Raw genomic sequence first — 24351 nt, 5'->3', positions numbered from 1 at the left:
CACCACCGAAATATTGCAAAAATGATTTGGCTTTCGTAACGTGGCATTCCTCACGGAGTCTCGCCCGGCACACGGGCAGATCTCAGAATACCGACGCTGTGGAATTAAGAGTCACTTCAGGACAGATTTCTAGCCGCTTACTTCTCCACATTTGAACAAGCTTAGCTTTGTTTAAATTTCATGCTGAGGTCATACTTCACTCTCCTGAACCTTTAAGTTACAGAAAGCCCCCCTCCCCCCGGCCTCCATACTGTATCTCTCCTCCTCTGGGGGAAAAACCTGAACCATTTCACCATGGAGCAAACTGAGCTAAGCCTTTTCCTGTTACGTCTCCCCTTTACCCTTTTCCCCATTTCCCCGCGTGCATTGCGTGCGTGTGTGTGTGCGCGCGCGTGTGCGTGTGTGTGCGTGTGTGTGTGTGTGTGTGTGTGTGTGTGCGTGCGTGTGTGTGTACAGCTCATTTGGCGCTCGCTGAAGTTACACACTTTTCTTTTTTTTCCTTTACAAACACATGCACAGGGCAGAGCCCCCCCTCAACAGGCCTCCTAATAGGCCAGTGGAGGTAGCCGAGAAAAATGTCCCCTGCAGCAGCTCCGAGTCTCTAATTCCACTCACACAGCAGCTGACTCCTCCACTCTCCTCCATGTGGGCCGTACAGTAATGAGCACGGATAGAACGGACAGACTCCAACTGAATCCAGTTCATTTTGTTACAAGCACAATGTTTTCAACATATAGATGAAATCAAGCGGATTTCTCTTTTATTTTGCCTGCCCCCCCGCTCCGCTATGCCTCCTCAGTACTGGCCACCAAATTAAAATGCTGCCAGACCCGCATGTTGCCATTGTGCAGGAAATGGGTCAGCAATCCATTAAGATGCCATTAGATAATCTAATTTAGGGAGCTAATCCTTAAACGAAGCACGCTGTATGCCCGGGCTGTGCTCGCAGGGAGGAGAATTAGCGAGGTTTGGGAGCTGGACAGGGTGAGGGAAGGCCGTCCTGAAGGTTACCTAAGGAAATGCGGCGACGGGGGTCCGGCTCTGTAGTCGCGTCCTCGGCGGCTCTGAGTGCAGAGACGTGAAAGCGATGGAGGCATTTTAAAGCCTTGTCAGCATCTTAGGGAACGGATTGACTAAATGACTAGAATCTTTATCTTTGATGGGGGTCCTCACTCAGATACAGATGCGACCTCCCCCCCCCCCCCACCCCCCTTGCTTTACCCTGATCAGAGAAGTATTCTTTACATAAAGCGCAGCTCTCGGTTATGGGATGCAGATGCACACTGACAGCCATCGATTTTAACAAGATTAAAAGCGATCTGCCGCTTTAGTGCGCACAAAGGCTCGCACGGCCGCTTCTGTGACTGTGTGGTCCCCCTGCAGCGAGCCATTACCTGAGAGGAGTTCCACCAGGAAAAAGACAAACACGGAGCGGTGTAAGGAGGAGGGGAGTGAGGGGGGGACGAAAGAAAGAGAGTGAATCGGGGGGGGGGGGGCTGCAGCACTTGGCCACTCTGTGCGCTCTTTGTTCAGCAAGGTAGGAAGAACTTAATCCCCCGCTTCCTGTCCGATGATTTTTGGCAGGGCGAAAGAGAGACGGAGGGAGGGAGGAAGAGAGAGAGAGAGAGGATAGCATGAGGATGGATTGGACGGGGAAAAAACTGATAGAGAGGCTTTAGGCCTTGAGGTTGTAGGGATCTTTTTCTCTTTTGCACGCTGAAATCTAAAACTTGAATGATGTTTGGTTCTATTTGGAGCACGTGGTCTCTTCTCTGTGGCTCAAGCCTTCCCTGTGTGGGGCCACGGCATGAATTGAATTTGCACTTCCATTGTTTTAAGTAAAAGAGCAGTGACTGGTGATTTGTATAAACTGCAGACTTGGTTGATGAGTCTCTTTCACGGACGCAGGCCTTGTTGTCTGACTGCGAGGCTTCACACAGAAGCAGGTCAGTTTTTCCAACTCTGCAAAAACCCGAATCGTCCGACTCTAGCCTCGTCTGTGCGTTTTGTGTCTCTTCCTCCTGTCATTTATCTTCTCGCACACTCTCCTCTTCATTCATCCTCACTCTCCTTGTCCCCTCATTCATCCTCCCGCTCCTCTCCCACGTCTGTCCAGGCCGTAGCCACCGCAGCGGCGCACTTTTTTTTTTATAAGCGCATTGTAAAGAAAAGTTTTTTGTTTTTGCTGGATGGGACGGTGAACGTGTGCGACACGCAGGTACCCTCAGCCTTTAGTGGGGGGGGGGGGCGTTAGATGAGTGCGCACTGGGGACCTGCGGGGGAGAAACGGGGGGGGGGGGGCTAATTATCTGACATCTACGTAGCGCAGCACCCCTCGGGAACAACATGCTGTTTGTTCCCCCGCTTGCGTTTTCAGTTAGCACCGTTGCTCTCCAGGAACAATCACTGTGTTGTTTTGCCATTAGCGTGAGATGAATAGGGATGGGACAGCTTTGTGCAGGGCCCCCACCCCCCTGCAACACTTTTTACCCACAACCCACACTCCTCCTCCTCCACCACCAATCACACTCCCCCCCTTGTTCTTTTTCTATAATGCCTTCAATGCAGAGAAGAGGGCCTGCGTCACGGCCCTCTCACATGATGGGATCAAGTGGAATCACCTCATCTTAGATCAACGAGCTGGCGCTGCTGTTTTTCTTTGTCTGAACTGAAAAAATGAAATAACAAGACCTTGAATCTTGATGACTGTCGGCGGAGCAGTGATGCTGGTCATTGGTGTTCATAATTCCTAATTGAATGGGAGAATTTGATTGCATGCTGCACAAACAGGGTTGTTGGCACGTGACTAATCTTTCCGTCTGTGTCTCTTCTTCTGTGTGTTTGTCTCTCCGCAGTCCTGGTACCTGGGCGAGCTTAGTTCCATTCCAAGTGTCGAACGGGACTCCGATCCTGCCAACAAATGTCCACCAGAACTACAGCATAAACATCATTGGTGAGCCCCTGGTCCCCGCTGAGACAGGGAACTGAACGCGCGGAGGCCGGACGACACCCCCCCCCCACCGAGGCTGAATGGGTGGGTGGAGGCGTTGGTGGTGCAGAGCTAGTACTACAGGTGTCCGCAGCCATGTATGAAACCAGCAAAGCAGCCACTAGCTGCAGAATCCTCACCCACCCCACCCCCTCGCCCCATCTCCGATCTCACCCCTTCCGTGTCGCCCCCCCCCCCTTCCCCCGTGATGGACCCTGTCCGTGAAGTGAAGACGAGGGTTGGTTCGGAGGAAAGAAAAAAAGAGAGGAAGCAGCCAACCCAGACCATCCCACACATCCACCAGCCACCAGTCAGTTGTTGTGTTTGCAGAACTTCCCAGTTCATTCAAATACTGTGATGTATAGATGCCTTAATGTTTCATTGCATGACACTCTAGTCTCTTAGCCGCAGTTCCTACTACTTTTTTCATGTCGGGGGAAAACGTAAAATCTTGACACACACACACACACACACACACACACACACACACAGTGAAGAGGTCTGTGCAAAGACAACCTCTGCCTGGTGGACGGCTCCGAGACTCTCTTGAAAAGAGGCTTTCCCATGTCAAACGATTCACTGTGTACACCATAGGAACAAAAGAAAAATTGTGAATTCAGAGTGTTTCTTCCTCCGTTTGAGTTTCAGTTTACTGTGATATGACTCTTTGTTCAGAAGACGTGTCGATTTTGTTTTATTCTTTATTGCTACTTACTTCGAGAATTAACGTAAACACTTACAGTGAGAGTTGAGAACTCTTCATGCGGTTTTTAAAAAAACACTAAACGTTCGGCTTGAGATTGGACCCCTCATTAAAGAATTTGCGACTCCTTTTCAAAAGGACTTAAAAAAAAAAAAAGAAGACGGAGAATAAGAAAATCTCGATAGAGGCAAGTGCAATTTAATTTTTGAAGGGAAGCTATCAGTCTGTCAGCCCCTAGGACTCTAAAGGAAGGGGATAAATATTAAGTGGTGTCATGGGTAAAATGTTTTAGAAAACATTTGAATTTGATTTCAGTCACTCAACCGTCTCCTCACATGAAAAAAAAATCGAGCATGAAAGACATTTGAAGGCAAGCACCAAGCTACCTGTGCAGCGCTGAGCGAAACCAGCACTTCTTTTGAGCCCTTCCCGTCATTATGGGGAGTTTTTTTATTTAATTTATTTTGGGGGGGGTAAAAAAAAAAAAATTTGAACATAAGCAATGAGACACACGTAGTGTGTGAAAATGGCATTTCATTAAAAGAAAACAAATGTTCATGATAAGATCAAGAGCATATGCATTTGGCCATCAGCTTCTAAAGCTTATGTTTACAGAGAAAATGGAATGAAAAGTGTAAAGCTACAGTTTGTGCAAGGTTCGAACTCTGCAGTGGAAGAGGTTGAAAAAAAAAATGGGAATTTACTGAATTCCGATCCCTGAAATCTAGAATTGTGCATGGCATGTCCGCGGCCATTGCCTCCCCAGTCCAGACGTATTTATACAAGGAAAATTTCTCAAATACTCTTAATTTGCACGATGACATATAGTCCACATTACGTGCCTTGCCTTTGAATATAGAGACATCACTACACTTGTTTTTTGCTGCATTTATCATTATAGAAGAAAAAAAATTAACATTTTTATGATAAGAATTGTTTTGTACTCTGAATGAAAATTGTTGATTTTTAACTTCATGTACTACTCAATCTCACAGTTACATTGCATATCAAGGCTGTGTATAGTTGCCGTTTTAAAGTTTGTAATCAACCAGCATTCTTTTTCTTTTTGTTTTTCTTCTTCTTCAGCGTTTTGGTTGTTTTTCAAAAATAACCTGTCATCTTCTGTTTTCCTTATTATAATTTTTTTTTTTCAACGCTCATTTTGTTCATCTTCCAGTTACTATTGCGGAGGGTGGAATTCAGAATTATGAAAATTATGCAATACCAAGTTTTGCCTATGTAGGTAGTGCTTATAGATGCGTCAATTATTAGAGGCTAGTTTGGAGATAGACAATATTGTAATGCATTTATTTTGTTGATATCGTTGTTTGTCGTTGTTGTTGTTGATGATGTTGTTGTTGTTGTTGTGGGTGTTTTCCTTTTTTTTTATTGACCAAAGTGGGGACTGCTTTCTTTGCAGTGTATGACAAGGTCTATTTTTTCCCCCCCTTTCTTTAGCCCACAGGCCTACCGAGCGACAGTGACACGTGTTCCAGTGTATTTTGAATTCTGGAGTTTGAGGTGGAGGGGCGGTATTTTTCTAGAAGTAATTATGACAAAATAATAATGCACCCTTGGTCTTTCTACGGCTGCAAAGTCACTGATTGGTCTACTGTGACTCTTACTTTCAACTTTCCACTTGGGGTGCTGGCATGTGACCTCGAAGGAGCTCATTTTTTTCCCGCGGGAGGGACGGCTTGACTTGAGTGTGACAATCATTTGAAAGAAATCATTTTGCGAAGAATCCCCGAGCCCCCGTCGTACAGTAGAGCGCCCCTCGAACCATGCAGCAGCTTAGGACGGATCAAACACTACGCCATACTATTCTAGACGTGACAGGATGCAATTCCCAAGTAGATGCCTTAAACACATCAGTGAAGTGGCCTGTGACCTGCGCAACAATCACACACCGACTAATGCTCTCGAGACCTGTCCAAATCAGCTCCAGACAGGCTCAAGCAAGCCTTTAGAAAGTATTTTATAACTAGAAGATTTGTATAAATGTATATATGATATGCACATATGTCAATTCCCGTGATACTTCCCCCCCAGCAGAGAACCCCGTAGAGTACGCTGAAGTCAATATTAGACCTTAGAAGCATGGTGTTTTCCTACTTCGTGTCCAGTGGTGCAGCAGAGGCTTGAATAGAAGGAGAACGCACTTAAATAGCACATAGGCAATCGCGTCTCCTTCCCCACGCAATGTTCTGACCGGCGTCTCAAACGAAATCTCTCAGGCGTATTACAGGGCCTTATCTATATCAATCAGTATCTTATCATTTTTAATGTGAAACATAGAGATTTCTCTCGTGGAGAGAGAGCGGCCCCTCCGGCACCTTTTTGCACCCTTTCCCCCGCAATCGTGGAAGACCTGTTTCCCACGGAGGGGCGAGTGCTAACGAGAGCTCTCTCCGGCCGCAAGCAGAAAAAAAACCACCTTCCTCAAGTCAAGCTCAACCTCTCCAGCTTCACCCAGATTTCTTACCCAGGAAAAAAAAAAAATTGGAAAAAAAAAAGTCACCCCGTTCTCTGTGCACTGTTCTGTCTTTACGTTGTTGTTGTTTGATTCTTTCTTTTTTCTTTTAAAGAAAAACTATAAGTGCTTTGCAGCCTTTGGCCATAGGAAACCCCCACTGAAGTGCATTGTCCCCAAGTGTGTGTGTGTGTGTGTGTGTGTGTGTGTGTGTGTCACACGCGTGAGTGAGAGAGAGATTAAAAAAGGTGTCAGGTCACTGTGGAGACTGTACATAAAGGTAAAAATCATGATTGCGTCAATAGCAGTGGTCTGTGGGGTTGAACTCTGCTTTGACAGCTTGAGTGTTCGCGTGCATGCTGGCTGGTGTGTGTGTGTGTGTGTGTGTGTGCGTGTGTGCGTGTGTGTGTGCGTGTGTGATCGAGTGCCTCTGACACTACACAATGAGAGAAGATGAGGGTCTTTCTATCGCAGAAGAAGAAAAGGAAAAAAAAGCCTGCCGTTGGACAGGAGTTTGTACACTGTAAACTTTGTCGAGAGTTCTTCTCTGAAGCCCTAACTTGTAAATCTTCAATTCTGGGGAAAATGAGTCAGTTCCATTTTAGGAAAAGCAAATTGAATTTGGGTTTTGTTTATGTGTTTGTTGCGGAAGCTGGATTTGAGTTAGAACTCTCCAGGTTTCCCCGATCAGTAGAATCAAAAGTGTTTTCATGAGTTGTTGTATCTAACGTTTAAAATAGGGGGGGGGGGGGTTCTGTATAGATCCATGAACATAAAAACAACAACAATGAAGGCTTTTTTATTGTTAATATTATTTCTAAACTTGCTTAGTGCTTAGATATTTCCGTTTGGGAAACACTTCATGAGTATTTTAATTGTTGTTCTTTCATTAGTGTGGCCATAGCGAGTGTGATGTGATTTATCTCATTCTTTTTTTCAATTTGTATTTTATTTGGAAATGGGTGTGAATTTCTTGTCCAACAAGATGGTGGTGTGAGCGTGTTTCTTGTAGCAGCTGGGAGGTGATGTCACTTAACCAGTACGGGAAGAAAAAAAAAAAAAGCCCCAGATTGGGCCTGACCTTAAACGAGAAGCAGGGTAAAACCTGCAACGGCAAACGTCCTCACCCGCTAGTTTCTCTTTCTTTCTTTCGTTTCACGTTACAGAGGAAATGTTGCAAGACGACCGGTGCTAGATCCTGAAAGATCGCTGAAGGCATCGAGGCATCACTCATTTTGCACTTTCCACATGCTGTCTACGCCTGATGTAATATAGGAATCCCCTTAGTGTACACTAAAAGCAAACATTAATCCGCAGGTGCTTCAGAATAGTGTACTGTACCTTCCAGCTGATTATAGACTGTAGTGTATTTGGGCATGGTGACGTGTTTCTGTTGCTACGCGCGGGGTGTGAATGTAACCTGTTGAAAAACCTTATGAAATTTGAATCATGGTTCCACCCATCAGCAGCTTCGAGGCAGATTTCTGACGCCCACATTAGCCATTAGAAAGTATTATGTCATTGATCACCGCGATCACTGAGAAACAGGACAACTTTATGCAAAAGGAGGACCTGTTGGCACTCATGCAATATGTGTGATTTTCATGTCTTTAAGCTGACTGATGCAGACCTGACGGACACATTAAAACTCAACTTTCACCCTACATGAGCAATACACATCCTTCCATACTTTGGCTATATAGCTGCTAGTCACTTGGCATCAGGTTGTTATGAAACATTGAAAACCAGCATTTTTACAGGATGTAACATTCACCAAAAGAGAGACAAAAAGATAGCAATGCAGTGCCTGTTCACGCTGTCCGAGTGTCTGTTGTATATAATTGTAAAATGTGATAGACTTACTTTCATATGTGACAAAAAAAGAAAAGAAAACAGCATCACACAGAACAACAGAATGTGGCAAACCCATCTGGAAATATGCTCGTTATTACTTCTTTGGTGTTTTTGGAGTTTTTACCTTTTTTTTTGTGATTGATTCATTTTCTGATTATGTCAGTACACAATACATCACGCTTGTTTAAAACATCTGAGAGGAAAGATTTGAGGGTCATTCTTTGTTTTCTTTTCTGTTTTTCCTGGGGGGGGGGGGGGGGCTACATTAAGCGCAGTGAAATGATAAAATAATGTCTTTTCTTAAAATAAGTCACCAGATTTCTTTTCTCTCTCTTTTTTTCTGGGGGTCTTGTGGCACTTTTACTTCCCTCTGCGCACACACGAATCATGTTGGGATGAATATATAAAACCAACAACAACAACAACACCAACAAACAATATGTAAACAGTCTCCAGTAGTGATTGTAGATACACTGCAAGTGTGTGCAAAGGTCTATGTATGTATCTGAATGTACGTTTTAGAGGACTTTTGGAAAACCTTTTCTGTTTTTTGTTTTTTTTAATCTTTTCATTTACAGTTTAGGAGTCACAGGTGTCCATTGTGAACTGTATAGCGAAGGCCTTGATATCCCTTCTTTTGTTGATTTTAGAAACGCCGAGCATTAGGCGATGCCTTCAAGCTGGTTACATTTGGTGCAGGGGCTAAAATTGCCACAAGATTAAAATCAGTGTAAATAAAGGCTCAACTTTTTTTGTGATTGTTACTGTTATATCCAGCCTATACTGCTAGCAGCTGTTTTTACTGCAGTCAATTACTGGAAGTGGATATATTTCCTATGCAAAACTGTTTAAACAATAAAATGAGCTATGCTACAAAAAATAACCTTTATGTCTGCCTCTTTCTTGTGTTGACTTTTTCTTTTCCTATTTGACTTCCTGTTCAAAGTCTGAATTCAGATTGAATCTGTTTGTTAACTGATGCACAGGGAAACTGAAGAAGTCCTTTGGGATTCGGGGCCCATGTCATTTATCAGGGGGGTCCGAGGAGACGTAGGGCTGCAGGAGAGGGTCCTTTCCCCCATTAAATTATTATCTATTGGAGAAAAATTCTTAAAACGTCACAAAGATGGCTTTCATTTAAATATGTGATGGTGCACTCTTTGGAAGCTGAGTGGAAAACCCCTCTTCAATACACCCATGGCCATGCAAACCAAACACTGTAAATGATTTGACAGAAAGTTACACATCTGATCCGGGCAGGCTATAGCATAATCTATATTATTATTAGTGGTAGTAGTGGTAGTAGAAGTAGTAGAAGTAGTAGAAGTAGTAGTAGTAGTAGTAGTAGCCTATTAAGTAGAGTGCAGAGGTGGGGGTTAAATACTACAGTGCTCAATGGTCACAGAAATGTCGCGTAATTCCTTCTGTTGCTGTAACCATTTACTGAGAAGCTCTTTATTCAAGAAGGAGAATATGAATATGGTTATGAATAATCACTATTTTATCACGTTTGCTATAAAGACATTATATTACAGCAGGGGTGGGGAACCTCCGGCCTGCTGGACATGTACGAGACAATTCATGAATATAAATAAGTCTCATGACAGGAAACAATTTTCAATTCAGCCATAACAGTGCATGACATAAACTAGTCTAGTAGTGGTGATGAGACGTAGTATATCGGGGGTGGCCCTCGGTCTGTATTTGTGAACCTGTCAGGTCACGGTCAGGGCAAAGAAAACTCCCGCTGAGAACAGTGGGACAACAACAGACGCAGACGCCGCGCGTCTTAAAGGGGAGGATTGGTTTGAGCACATGGCAACCCGCCGTGACGTCACCCACCGGTTCGTGAGTAGAGCGCAACAGGGAGGTTCCGGAAGTGAAAATCCCATTCGTATTCTCCATTGACATTTTGATTATTGGCCATAATGTCCCGACTATCCAAGATAGACTTTCCACGAGCTACGTGGTTGCGAAACGATAGTACATGCACACGCAGAAGCCACAAGTCTGTATGAAATCTACTTTGTTTTAAGAAAAACATAGAGAAATACTACACTAGCCACAATCTTAATAGTGTAAGATGGACGTCTCTGATTGGTGGAGTTCACTGTTGCCACGGAAACGCTTACAACACCCGCGAATTCCATGTTGGCTAGTGATGCTGCATTCCATTGCACTCGGCGTGGGGCCTGTCATTCCATTATGTCTAAGAACTGGAAATTAGAAGACTGTAATGGAACGCAGCATGAGCTCTATAAGTATAAGGACTCTACGGTCCTTATACATTACAACAGTGTTAAACTGTTGTTGGAAATGCATTCGCAATGGTCCATGGGAAGAGATGTTCCTTCGCTCTTAAAATAATTATGTTCTCAGTTTTGTACCTTTGCCTTTTCTTCCGTTTTACACATTTGTTGTTATTGCTCAGAATCAAACGTTTTATGGTAACGATTGATCTCGTGGCTTATTGGCTTGGTTCCAGACTCAAAACTTTTGTATAAGGATTTTATGAAATGTCAAAGGAGAAAATGAATGGGCGGTCACTGTTGCACTCTATTGCTGTTTTGAAGTCATTAATAAATTGTAATGACCAGCGCCATCTTGGTTTTTGAAACCAGAAGGAACCATATTTGGTGGAAGGAGTGGCTCGTCGTTCCCGGCGTGTCCACCAACACCTGCAGTCATTGGACGCTGCTACCTGTCAATTACACAGTATCCACGCCCCATTGCATGACCTGCTTTATCGTCTATTTAACTCTAAAAGGGACCATGATTTACAAAATGAACATCATGCTGTTTTGAAGAAGACTTGAAACTAGCGATTGAGACCGTATCACTAAATCAAGTGAGGAGTCATTTTCTCATAGACTTCTATTGAAACAAACTTCTTTTTGCAACTAGAGGAGTCGCCCCCTGCTGGTCATTTGAGGGAACATATGTTACAGGCACTTTCCTGACTCAGTGACTACATTTTTATGTACAGTATGTGGTTCGAGCGAGCAGCTTCAGCTAAAACCAGCTGAGAACATCATCATCATCTGACATCTGACGCCTCGCCAAAGAAGACAAACAGTTCCAGCCATCGCATTAGAGGTCAGTGTGATATGTGTTCAATAATTTAGTATGGTCTGCAAGGATGTTAAAGAAATTAAAAGGGCCCTTGATAGTAAAAGGGTTCCCCCCCTGATGTAAATGGTTGGGTCCAGAGAAGACTTTAATAACGCTAGTGGGGGCTGATGCTTTCCTTCTTTTTTTTTCTTCCTAAAATAATATATAAGATTGAACTCTTCCGTCACTTTCACACAATGCCTTGGACAGGGGAGGATGAGCATTACAGTAGTACGCTGGAGAATAAATGTTGCAACATCTAGGATCACCTCATTCAGGAGAGTCTCTGAACAACGGGCTGAAGGAGGAAAACAAAGTTGTGAACTGCGGCAGGGGTGGAATGAGGACAGAGTCGGATCAGAGGAGAGGGAACTATTTGACTTAAAGCATTTAGCTAATTGGATTCCGTTGATTCTCCTACGTGTCTCTGTGACAGTTGTCCCTGAACGCAAACATTAGTGCTCATGTCCTGGAGCGATCCCATGGCCGCACATACCGGTGCTCCGTTGTGGTATTACTCGGGCTAATCTACTGTAATACCCCAATCCCCCGAGGAACACGACTACAGTGTTTGGACCACAGCAGAATCAGTCTGCTGGGACCGGGGAGGGTCACACAAGGTAACATCCATCTGGGTCACTGTGTCAAGAGCGTGAAGCTCTGATCTAGTAAGCCCTTCTAATGGGATTGAGGACATAGAAAGAGGCAAAAGTCAGGATATAAGTGCCAATTAAGTCTCATTATGGACCCGTGTGATGGGCTCAGCTGGACATGTGAGGACAACAGCGGGGCGGCATGCGCGGTGCCCACGAGGCCAGGTGCCCTGTCCGCAGCAGGGGCGCCCTCCCGATGGCCGGTTGAGGCACTGCACGCTGCACACACAGAAAAGCCCACCTGGCCTCAGGCACAAACCACAGTTCCTTTGGCTATCATTAAAGCAGACCAACAATGTGGCACGCTGATAGAAAATTACCAGATCTATAATGGTAATCATTATGCCATTTATCAAAATTGGCCAGTTGAGTCAACATCTGGCTTCAATGGGGGGCTCAAGTCGGTGAGGGTCTTGGCAGCGTCTTGTACCCTACATATTTTCCATTCTCTTTTATCAAGGCCTGCTGTCGGTGATTTGACGAGGCTAAATAGATGATGATTTGGCCCTATTATGTTTCGCAGGGCTAAAGCAAAGGGGATTTGTTGATTGCCTTTGTGTCTTTCCATCTTTTTCTTCTGCTCGTATGGATCCCGGAGAGGTAACGGCGCCTCGTGGTTCCCTGACTGTGTGCCGAAGAGAGGATGGAGAGGGGGGGGAGCACAGTGAGTACTCTCACACAAACCTGTGAGTGCAGAGGCTGGACTGGGCCGTTGGACGCGAGCCAATAACAGCACAAAGACCTCTGTCACATCCCCAAGTTTTATGGCCGGAGTATAATATTCATCTTGTATGCGGTTGGAATCAAGGTAATGAATTAATCTGATTCTTTCACCTTTTGGCATCAAAGTATGAGTCTAATGCACTTAATCAAGCAGGAAGTCATTAAGGTGGAATTTGTGCCGATTTTTCATAAGTTTATGAGTAGGGGGAAAGATTCATACCCTCAGTGATTGGTGCAGGCAATGCTCATGATTTCAATACAAAAAGGAAATTTCTTCTTTTGAAAAAGATCAAATCTGTCATACTGCTCTCTCTTCTTGGGGGGGATGTGGAAAGTTTAAAAAAAAATCTTTTTAAAGGAATAGTTCCACATTTTGGTTAATAATCCTTTGCTTTGTGTCTGAGAGTTTCATGAGAAGTTGCACATCACTGAAAGAGCGGGCTCTGTGACAAACTCGGCCCACCAGCTCCTCTAAGACAACTAATCAACACATTATGTCTCATCTGTGTATCCACACACAAACGTGTAACAAAGACAAGCTGCGGCTCGCTGTTTGCCCCGGTTCCCAGTGTTTATGCTAAGCTAAGCTAACCAACTGCTGACTGTAGCTTCATATTTAGCGTGCACACACCAGATTGTCAACTCTTGGCGATAAAATGATTTTATTGTCTCTCCTCAAAAATGCTCATCTATTTGTTCTTTGTCCCACTGTTCACGGTAATAGCGGCAGGGCACTTTGCTAAAATGTATTTTGAAATTTCTCGGGATGAAGGACGTCGTGAAGGGGACGTCGTGAAGGGGACGTGCAAGACCTCAGACAACAGGCTGCGTCTGTTTGGGAAAGAAATGTTGTTGAAGAGAGCTCGGGGAATAAAAGAGGGCTGTCTGAAAAATGCACTCGTCCTAAATGGTACCCTGAGCTCTGTGTATTCCCACACACATTTGCATAAATTTCATAGTCTTAAGTCATGGACTGCGGTTGGAGCGTGTTATTAGTCTATCTTTAGGTGGTAGTACAGGCCGATCACACTGAGCGTTGTTGTTATCTCATTGAAAGCACCCTGGTATTACACCCGGCGGATTGAGAGTGGGTCTTAAGATCGTGGGATTTGTTCACATATTAAAGCATGTCTGTTTGGATGCGCAGAAAAGAAACAGGTGTTCAGTGTGTGTGTGTGTGTGTGTGTGAGTGTGTGTGTGTGAGAGAGAGAGAGAGAGAGAGAACTCATTTGTGTGTCTTGTTTGTTTGTTCAAAAGCACACACACACACACACACACACACACACACACACACGCACAGGATGAGAACATGCTGTTCATGTGTGTGTGTGTGTGTGTGTGTGTGTGTGTGTGTGTGTGTGTGTGCATGACTTGACAGAGGGGTGGGGGTGCTTTATTGAAAAGTACTCCTCTCCTCCCCTGTTCAACATGCTGGATTAGCACCAACAGTTTCCCATGGAGCCGTCCCTCCCAGCCCCCTGCCCATTTGCATAAGGCGCAGACAGGCGGAGATGTGACAAACAAACCTGGCACACACTGCGCCGGCTGCCTCCTTCACATGAACCCTGTTCCCTCGTTCTCGCCACAACAAGGAAGAGACACCGCATACAGTGCTCAGGCAAAACCCACCTGCAGAACAGGTTTGACCGCAGATGACCTATTTACCGATTCCAAACGGCACAGTGTACACCTATTTAAAGGCAGCGCCAGACTGGGGTTGGAGGCCCGTATTCCCTGCTGGTGATCACAGTGATTCACAAGTGAAGGAATGTGAACGGGGATGAAGGAGGTGAGAAGGCCTTTCATTGCTCTGTCATTTGGACAAAACTCCCCTGTATCAAAAGTATCCTCCCCCTGGTTTTTCCTCCTCCTCCTCCGAGATGGTAATGTTCACCTTAAAACATCTTTACTGTACTGTAGCAACATAACACAGCTCTCTGCACCGCTGTCCGGACGCCAAGTTCCTATCAAGCCCCTGATTTATGGCGCTTGATGCATTCCTTGGCCCTGGTAAGGAGGCAGTTTAGCTGAAATATGAGACGCGATGCAGAGAACCCTCTGCGAGTGAGTTTCAGTGGAGCCCTGCGCCGTGCACTGCGAAAGCTGCTGCAGCCTTTTAAAGTTATGTCCGTGCAAAACCTGAGAGACAACCTGGGAGATGGCAAAGTCTTTTAGCATTGTGCCGTGGTCTTGTCCGCCTCATCAGCGTATCCTGTTGGGCGATAACAATGAAGAACTGTAACCCAGCTGTCGCGACCCCCCCCCCCCCAAAACCCCCTTTGGTTGGTTGTGACGTGCAGCTCTCACCCTCCTAAATTACATCGGGCTTCAAAACGACGCCTGCTTCCTTTTTCCTGTCCACATACATGTGGAAAATTGCATGCAGGTGTAACGTGTGTAGGAAAAAACACCTTTTCAGTAGTTGTTGTTAATGGCTTTATTGCTTGTTCACTAAATACCTGTAATCAATCATAGAGGAACTAAGTGGCTGTTTGTCTCCGTTTGGGTCTCAATGTAAATTTGCTAATGGACTGAAGTCAGATAAGCAGGAACAGTCACTGTGTGGAGCTTCCACTCTGCGGCCGCGTTGCTTTGTCCGCTCCCAAGTTACAACAGTGTGATTACATGCTTTATTAAGTGCTGAAGTGCTCTGCCTGAGTAAAAGCAGATGTCACCACAAGGTCTGTCACTGAGTCTGGATCCTGGTGCCTGTGGTCAGTGTCTCAGCCCGCCTGTAGCTCCCTGTGGTTTATTTTTTTCGAATCACAGTATGTTTCTATTTCCCTGAACATATACAATATCAATAAACAGTATGCTCGACATTAAAAGACTTCAAACAGATGTTCCTCACTGCACAAGACCGTCGCCTGGCATGAAAAGAAAAAAAGTGCAGCCAAGTGAATTTACTCATTCAGTTTATCCATATAGAACTTGATCCACCCTAATGCACATCTCTGTATTGTCTATTATCACATTACAAATCATCCCGTTACATCAAACCTTATCACCTTCAAATCAAATCAAACTGTGTCATGATGAATCATATCACCCCATTATTATAAAAGCAATTATTCTTCACACTACACTTCACCCAGAGTGTGCAGGCATGTGTTTGAGAAATATAAACATCCATTTAGTTTATGTCTCTGTCCCACATTCTGCCCATAATGGAACATCTCTGCATTATACTGGGGGGGGGGGGGGTTCACAAAAACAAATAGGATTTTCTGGTCACCATCTGTGTAACAACTCTGCTCCTTTTAAATATTAAATCATTATGTCGGACACCTGAATCTAAATTTTGTTTTGAGGATATTGGAATACTATTTGTATGAATTCTTAAAATGAGTGGAATTCCCCTTCAATGTGACACACACTGTCATTCCCTGTGATCGATGTGTTCCGCCAACACTGGGAGGGAGCAATGTTTAGGATTTACCTTCCATAGTGTTAATTAATCATTGCACATCTGCAAGTGTGTATGCCCATTTCGGTGCCTGCTCTGTTTGTTGACTCGAGTGTGTGTGTGTGTGTGTTTGTGTGTGTTGTTGCAATGGTGCTTTGGCACTTTGGCACCTGCGCTACATTATGAACCTAAAGGCTTGGATAATAAGCTGCAGGTGCACTCCTGGCAAACAGAGGAGATGCAGGGGGGGGGGTTCTGGAGTGTGTGTGTGTGTGTGTGTGTGTGTTTGTGTGTGGGGGGCGTCAACTGCTGCTGCCGGTTGGCACTCTGCATTAGCAAGTGTGTGATGTCAACCTGGCCCCTGCCTCGTCCGCGGGACGCTTCAACAGCGGAAGCGACGCTTCTTCCAGGAAACTGACATCAAAGCTCCCAACAAAGGAAGCGACTCTTTTGTCCGTCACTCGCTCCGCCGTCTGTGGCACTGTCAATAATTACTGATGTTAATTGCCACGATGATTAGGGTAATTTCTTTATAGCTGTGTTGGCAGGTATGCAAAGTAAAGATGGACTGATGGAGCCGACCACAGGAGGGGCTTCTCTCGTTGACAGCACAGAGTCGGAAGTGACAGCCAATAAGGAGGCAATCTACTTCATGAAAATCTAATTATGTGATGAATGGTGCAATGTATAGGCTCTGGCACAGTAATATTGCACACCCACCTGTGAAAATACTAGCTGGAATAATTGTTTATGTTGGGGGGAGGCTACTTTATTTATATAATGCAGGCAGTGCTGTGTTAGTTTCTTAAGTATGGTATCATAAACATCTGCCTCATGCTCAGCTCCCTGAACATTCCCTCATACAGCCATAAGGTACATATCCTGTAAGGATAGCACTCCTGCACTGTTTTGGAGAACTTTAGATAAGTCAAATGAACCCGATCTGGAAGAATAAAAGTTGCAGACTTTAACAAAAAGCCTTGCTGAAGATTGATGAGTAAAATTCACATCATTGTAGCTTTCGAATCGCTCACCTGCTTAACATTTACTGTACTTCTCTGCCGAAGCACTGCTGTACTCTGTTAATGGCTTCCAGACTTCCTCCTAGCTGAGGCACGCCGTCCTGATTGAGCGAGAACTCTTCCTCTGAAGCTAAAAACTGTGCCCGACTTCTACTGAGAAATGTCTGTATGTTTGACATGGGGTCTTGTTTTGTACCTTTATAAAGACTTTAACCCTCAAGATTAAGGCGGTATCGGGGTTTCAAACATGCACGGCGTTCCCTGCATTTTAGTTTTGAAATGTATTGCGACTGTCCGTGACTTATATCAACAAAGACCACCAGCGCACCTGAAACAGGCTGTCTGGTGAGGCATATCAAAATGACAAATTTTGAAATCTTTGGTTTAGAAGTAAGGTAGAGAGACAGCATACAACATATGGCATTGCGCTTTTAAACCTGGCAACAAGCAACGGATTAAGAATGAAGATTTCGTCTAAATGAAACAAAACCCCTCCAAAAAAAAAAAAAACCAGCATCATTAAAAAGGGTTGCAAGTGTAACCTTCACTTTCATGTGCCCGGGGGAGCGGACAAGACAAGAGAGGGAGACTTTTTGATTCTCTGAGCTGCATTTGGAGACAGACTGAACGTGCACCGAGCCCTCGGATCTTCTCATCCACACTTTCCCATATGGCGTATGGATCTGGGTGTGGATCGAAGGATGAGACAAAAAACTAAAACAGAAGTCCCATATGTGTGTCTGTTTTCCTTATTAGCTCCGAGCCAAACAGAAGTACCTCCTCAGCAGCTTGATTGAAATTATGCTGCTGAGAGTGTCGAGAGGGACACGGCTCATTCATACAATGACTTGACATCACAAGCTCAAATGTTCACATAGAGTTTGACATTGTCTTGAGAAAAGGCTTAGATTTATGAACATTTTGATTTTGATGTTGCACCTTCACTTACGTTCACTTTCATATACCTTCTGTCCAACATTGCTGTTGGTGGAAGAGGAAGGAGGGCGTGTTAAGAACATGGCGTCGACTAACCTGACACGACCCTTCAGACTGCACCACTGTAATATACAGTGTGGACAGTTTATTCCTGGCATGTATATCTATTTTGAAGGAGGGAAGAATAAACACAAACATTAAAGTTGCAGGCTTCCAAAAACCCCCGAAGCACCGATCTCAAAGAAGCTACAACACTGGACAGCGTCTTTGTGCATTTGGAAAAGCGCTATAAAATATGATGTATTATTATTATTACAGCGAAGGGCAACTGCTGAGTTGGGTGACAATTTCGTCGTCATCACCAGTGATACCTTCTTTTTTTAAATATATTGCATACATTTAATATAAGCTTTAAAGTGGATTATCTTCCAGGACATTTTTTTTATGCTTTTTCTCCTCAACAGAATTCTCAGGATTTTTAGGAAAAGAAAAATACCCTGATGTGGTTTACATGCAAGAAACCCCAAAACCTGAGGATTATATGTACTTCCAAGCCAACTATTTAAATTCCATCCATTAATGCTATAGCTCCCTTCGCACTGAACCCCCCCCCCCCCCCCCCCCCCCCCCCCCCCCTCCAGTACTACCAAGTCTAGACAAAGTACCCATTGTACCACTGCCCTTATTCTTCCTACAACATCACCAACACCCTTTTAAGATGTTCCCTTTCCCCACCCCTTTGAACCGAAACCTATGGTATGTCATATAGACCCACATTTACATTGCAGAATATAAATATATTTTTTTGATTAATTGTACATAATGAGCTGCGGAAAACACCACTTATCTGAGTCATAAAACTGTGCCTGACCTCATTATCTTGATAAAGCACTTAAAAGTTACCTGTGGTGTTAATGCATCGCACTCTCCAATCACTTTCCAATGACTCCTTTCTCCTTCAACTTTCAGTCGATGAAGTTTCTGCAGATGATGGGGGGGGGGGATTCTCTCCGTCAAGCTACTTTTGGACCTTTTTGAAGCAGATACCCTCTCACTTGATATTTGAAGAAACCAGGTAATGGATTGGGTTGCTGTTTGTCGCCATTGGGAGTGTCTCTCTTTACAGATGTTTCTGAATTAGACCCACACCTCCAGGGGCCCAGCAGGAAATTCCAGCATCCTAAATTCATCCAGTTCTGACAGCCTTCCACTGCGTTGAAAAGCACATGTGCAATATTTGTTATCACACGGACAGCATCAATTTGCACATGGCCTCCCCCCTGTTTTTTCTCCTGCATCCCTTGTGGAATTGGGATAAATCTGCTGTTACCTTGAAAAAAGGTGTTGACACGGGGCCCTGCACCGATGAATTGCGCTGTTGCCTCAATTAGCTACTCAGGATCTAATGTCAGCGCCATGAGGACAAGCGGGTTATGTGATACCCTCCAGGTGAGGCTCTGTCGCTTACCTGAAGGCCCCATGGTGTGCCTTAGCATATCATATGCTTGCGCATGCTAATGCATACACGCTCCCAGCTCTCTTTACATGGATTGGACAGACACACAGCCCCGGGGGCCTCTGTGGGCCCTCGATTCCTCCTCGGGCCACAGGAATGCACCTCTCTAACCAGGGCCGTGCCTGACAGCGAATAGGCAACAACCGATCTGATGTCAGATAGTGAAACTAGTAGCTGCCAGCAGGATTAAGGTTAAGGAGCATTCTGGTGCTAGGTCTGCACTCGGGGGCATCGTGTAACTCGGAGGAAGTAGTGCCGGCAGAAGGGGGCGAGTGTACCTCCCTGTTACCCCCTAGCCACCCTCTTCCAACTGCCATCTGATGTGAGGTAACATGTGAGGGCGAGCTTCCATCTGTCCGCGGTATACGCCAGCAGAAGGTGCAGCTAATGAGGCTTGATTTGCTGCTGCACCTGCCTCCAATCTGGGGGGTGATGGTAGTGGTGGTTGTCTGTGAGGTTGTGTGTGTGTGTGTGTGTGTGTGTGTGTGTGTGTGTACTGGGGATCTCAGCAGCCTCTCCTCCTCCTCCTCCTCCACCCGCCCCCTCTCCCCCTCAAGGTGTAATCATTGGTTAGCTTGTATGGGAGCGCCTGCAGGTTGATGGACCCTGGGAATTCATTAGGAAGTAGGTGAGGCCTTGGGTTGAAAGGGCCTCTTGACCTGCCTGCAAACACCCTCACATTACAAAGCAGAGGACGACTCAAAGGGAGAGGGGAGTCAGCCAACTTGTCGATGCGTCTTCACTGCTATAGCATGTCTGTTGTTAAAAAGGGGAAGATTTTGACGCTCTTATTTTAGCGTCTGCTACAGTTCCTTCAGAGGATGAGGCTCCCACAGAGGCCGCGTGAGTACCAGCATCAGTGGCAAGTCAAGGTTTATGAAATGAGAGCAAAACAAGAGCTGCTTTAGAAGTTGAATATGAGGTTGTTTCCCTCCAGATGGTGTGAGGGGGAGGTGTTGTGTCCACATGTTAAATGCAGCATGTTTATCCCGCTTCTCTGTTCCCTGTCACAGATACCATTTGACACAAGAGCTCTTCAGGGGCCAGTTATTCCAGGCCATTGAATCCAGATCAAAACCAGCCCTGTGTTTTTGTGACTCAGTGTTCAGCTCCCCTTATTCTCCACAATCAGTCCCTCGCTGCTCCTGGAACCGAGATGGCAGTCGAATTTCCTCAGCATTATGAGCCACAAACATGACCAGCTCTATTGGGTCACAGCCGGCCTTGTTCGGAACATGACATCCTATGCGTTCAGGTCTTCAATTTTTATTCTGGCAATATTTTGTTGTCATTCTTGTAAACAGTTGCTCACACACGGAGGAGCAGTAAGAGAAAGTCCCGGACCATGTGGTTCGGTGTAAGAGTTTCGGGGGGGGGGGGGGGGGGAAAGAAAACAAAAGGACTCGTTGCCCTAAGGCAGCACTTAAAACTGCTAGTGAACCCATCGTTGGGAAACTTTTTTTGCAAGCTGCGTGAATAATCCACGATGTCATCGCCGACAAAAGATGTGTGCCACTCTAGATTATTTTCAAATTAGCAGCTCCATTCAGAAAAGGACTTCTACGTGCGGAGGCCCAAATTAGAGCTTGCATATTAATGACTGACCTGGAAGGCTGGTAATACTTAACCTAGTCAAGTTCGATTTGGAGCATATTGTTTATACTGAGCTGGTTGCGTTTCCGTCATTGCTTATATTCATAGCACTCAGTGGACGATAACATCATAAAAAAATTAAGTTTTGATCTTTATCAGGTCTCCTATCAGCATGCTGCAGAGTCAGTGAACATGCCGTATGCCTGACCATGCTATTCATCAGCATCTGGACGGAAAACCATATCCTTGACTTGCCTTCTAGCCATCTCACTTTATGCTCCATCTCATGATTTCATGAATACTTTATGGCTTCAGTTTGTCCAAATGGCTCACATTTCAAATTAGTAGAACTTACTGCAGTATCTGACCAGACAGTAAAATGATACAATATACACTTCAGCATCTATAAATAATGTGAGCGACTGTGGCTCCTCACAGACCTGCAGTCGATTTATAAGTTGCATTTTAATCTCTCTCCATCTCATCTTTGCCTTTTCTTTTTTTTTTTTTTACATTTCAAATCTGAGAGCTGCTACAAAACAGAGCTTCATCACCGAATGCATCAAGCACAGAGAGATGAATCTGAGGCCTGTGTTGAAATTATGAGGCGGCTCCATGGGAAAAGAGTTTATGCCACGAATCTTAGAACGCTGATCATCCCATCGGGCTCATTTGTTAACTTTCAAATTCCCTCTTTTGTGGGTTTGGAATTGGAGCAATGTTTGTACTTGCTCTGGCCATGGGGGGAATATCACTGGAGATGTGATTAAGAATATGGATACTGCCCTCTGCTGGCAGAAATGATGATTGATCGCTTCATATGAATCCATAACAATTAGACAGTACTACAGTACTCGAGTAATTTAAAACAAAACCAAAAGCTTTTCTCACAGGATGCGCAAGTTTAGATTTTTGCATAACACGTATGTCTCCTTTGATACTATCTATATTGTTTTCCACAAATTGTTTTCCACAAATTTTCCACAAATGTGAGTTTGTGTGTGTATGCGAGAAGCTACTAAATGAATGGTAGAAACCATTTTCCCTCGACAAAAAATAGAAAATGAACAATTGTTAGACAGTTTACCAGGCAGGCCATGATGCTCTAACCAGGTAATTGTCCCAAGCTTTTAATGACCACTGCAAATCATTCATGAAAGCGATGTATAAATCCCATATGCTTCCCCTGCCTCTCTCTTGTGTGTAATGGTGCTCCATCCTCTTGTCTGACGTGGGTCAGATCTTCAGGCAGGTGGCTGGGAAACGGAGGCAGATGGGCCGAGTGCGCCACCGCTGAATCTGTGAAGTTCTCTCTTCAGTTTCAAGCTGCACCGATGGGCCCTTGAATTATTACCGGGCCCCCCATTCATAATTAGCCCGGGCCTGGTGGGGACCAAAGGCCCACTAATGATGTCTTTGTTGCTGCTGATCTGCGCTGCACAATCAACAAGAGAGGATGTATGACTGGGAGAAGCAGTCCCACACGGAGCGATAACGTGCCTTCAGGGCAGCCTCTCTAAAACAATCACGCATGGTTTCAGCTCTCCCCTCGTCAAAGATGAGTGTTCACACGGGGCGTGAGACGCAGTGTGTGTGAGAAAGAGAAGCCTGTCTTTAGATATGCCGGTTCCCACAGGCAATATATACGTAGCTATTTGATTTCATAAGCCTTCCAACCGTGGTAAATGTATGCTAAAGATACCTCCACCCTTTCAACAATATTCAGTCCTGTTTGATTTTCTTCTAAAAAGGTCTTTATGTTACTTTCAACTTGTCTTTGCCTGATTCTTGTGATTTAGATCAATTGTTATTTTTTGTTATTTATTTCTTATCAGAATAGTAAACCCCAAAATATCAATTTCATCAACCATATCATGCCATTGGCAAAAATACATTATTATTTAATTGTAGATTAACCCTTTCACTAGCACCATGTGATAAGTTAAGTTCAGTATCACAATGCAGAGATAAACCCTGCATTAATAATTTTACTTTACTAATTAAAAGAATTAGGAACAAATGTATCATTAGACAGCATATACGATAACACTAGATTGATAGTACTGATGCATTTTTCATATATTTATTTTTTTATTTTTTTACTGCAGATTTTAAAGGATAACAATTGATGAGCTGATCATCTGCTTTTTTATGTAAAATGCTGATCGTCAAAGTGACTACTATAGACTACTATAGACTACTATAGACGACCATGGACCGCAGCAGTGCCGTGTGCTTTATGGTGCTTCAAACTTTTAGCGTTTTATCATGTAGAGTAGTAGAAGTGCAATTTCTTTTCTTTGAAATGCAGCAGAACAGAAGCAGAATATCAAATAAAGTGCCACAAAATCGAAAAGTTCAGTACTTGCAACCTCCCATCACTTCTCAGGTGATGATGTCTGATTATTTATTTTTTCAAGTTTCAAGTAATTGGCCTCATAACAGAAATCCATTTTTTTTCGCCACATAGAACTAACAATCATCGGCTCTCCTTCACCTGCCCATTCCAAACACAAAAAGCACCCTACTCCTACCCATGGGTGGAGTTGAGAGGAAAGGTTACACACGTCTTTATAGAAATGTTTTCTTACTTTCTCCTCAGCAAAAAAAACTGGTGCAAATATTCAAGGATAGGAGGGAAGTGAGGACAGGAAACGAATCGCATCTGTGCCTTCCTTTCAAATTGGGACTTTATTTGATGATGATGCCAAAACTGTGCAAGTATTATGTCCACGTTAATATCCCAGTCCTTTAACACACGAGGCAATTCCTTGAGAGGATGCACTTGAACATCACTTGAGCCTCCTCTACTGAAGGAGACTGAATATTTGGCAGCTCCTGTCACCTTGGCTGCCATTGGCAACATGGTGGAACCAGCATCTGTTTCTGGCTCACAATATCAAGGAGGGGGTTAGAAGGAAGGGGGGGGGCGTACTTAGCACTTTTTGGGACAAAATATCTATTAGATGTGGTGCTTGCTTCTGTTGGATCTTATGTAGTTTGGAGATGATGGCAGAGATAATTTCCAAGAGCGAGTTTTTGGTTTGTGCGTGTGGGAGCAGAATATGCAGCGAGAGTGGGCGGATCCAAAAGTCCAGAAGGAGGCCCACTTTCAAATGAACGTGTATTTGTGTATTTATTCGTGTGCATTGACAGGCTGCGTGAGTCCAGCTCTGAAGTCACACGTGAAAGGATGAGGAATCATGTCCACAAATGCCAAGCCAGAGTTCACTCTCGCTGATAGTCAAGTCAAACAAGCGACTTGGAGTTGCTGGCTTATACAAGGCGTTTAATGGAAATGAGTTTGTAGTACGTGGACAAAGTTGGTGCATTAAATGATGTTGAACTTCCCAAGTTCACTTTTAATGACCA

At 44.5% G+C, this 24351-nt stretch overlaps 1 protein-coding gene across 10 annotated transcripts in view; it reads left to right on the top strand.

The window, feature by feature from the left end:
* Nucleotides 1-8902, top strand: part of LOC118300471 (nuclear factor 1 B-type-like) — a 65389-nt gene extending 56487 nt beyond the window's left edge. For all 10 annotated transcript variants that reach the window (XM_035624894.2, XM_035624895.2, XM_035624902.2 and 7 more), the window contains one exon: nucleotides 2856-8902. In XM_035624894.2, coding sequence (XP_035480787.1) covers nucleotides 2856-2988 — 133 coding nt within the window. In that variant the 3' untranslated portion in view covers nucleotides 2989-8902. The remainder of the gene's footprint in view (nucleotides 1-2855) is intronic.
* The last annotated feature ends 15449 nt before the right edge of the window (nucleotides 8903-24351 follow it).

Source organism: Scophthalmus maximus, chromosome 2 (genome assembly GCF_022379125.1).
Source record: "Scophthalmus maximus strain ysfricsl-2021 chromosome 2, ASM2237912v1, whole genome shotgun sequence".
In the NCBI taxonomy this organism is placed as follows: Eukaryota; Metazoa; Chordata; class Actinopteri; order Pleuronectiformes; family Scophthalmidae; genus Scophthalmus; species Scophthalmus maximus.
This window is presented reverse-complemented; position numbering and strand designations above follow the sequence as displayed.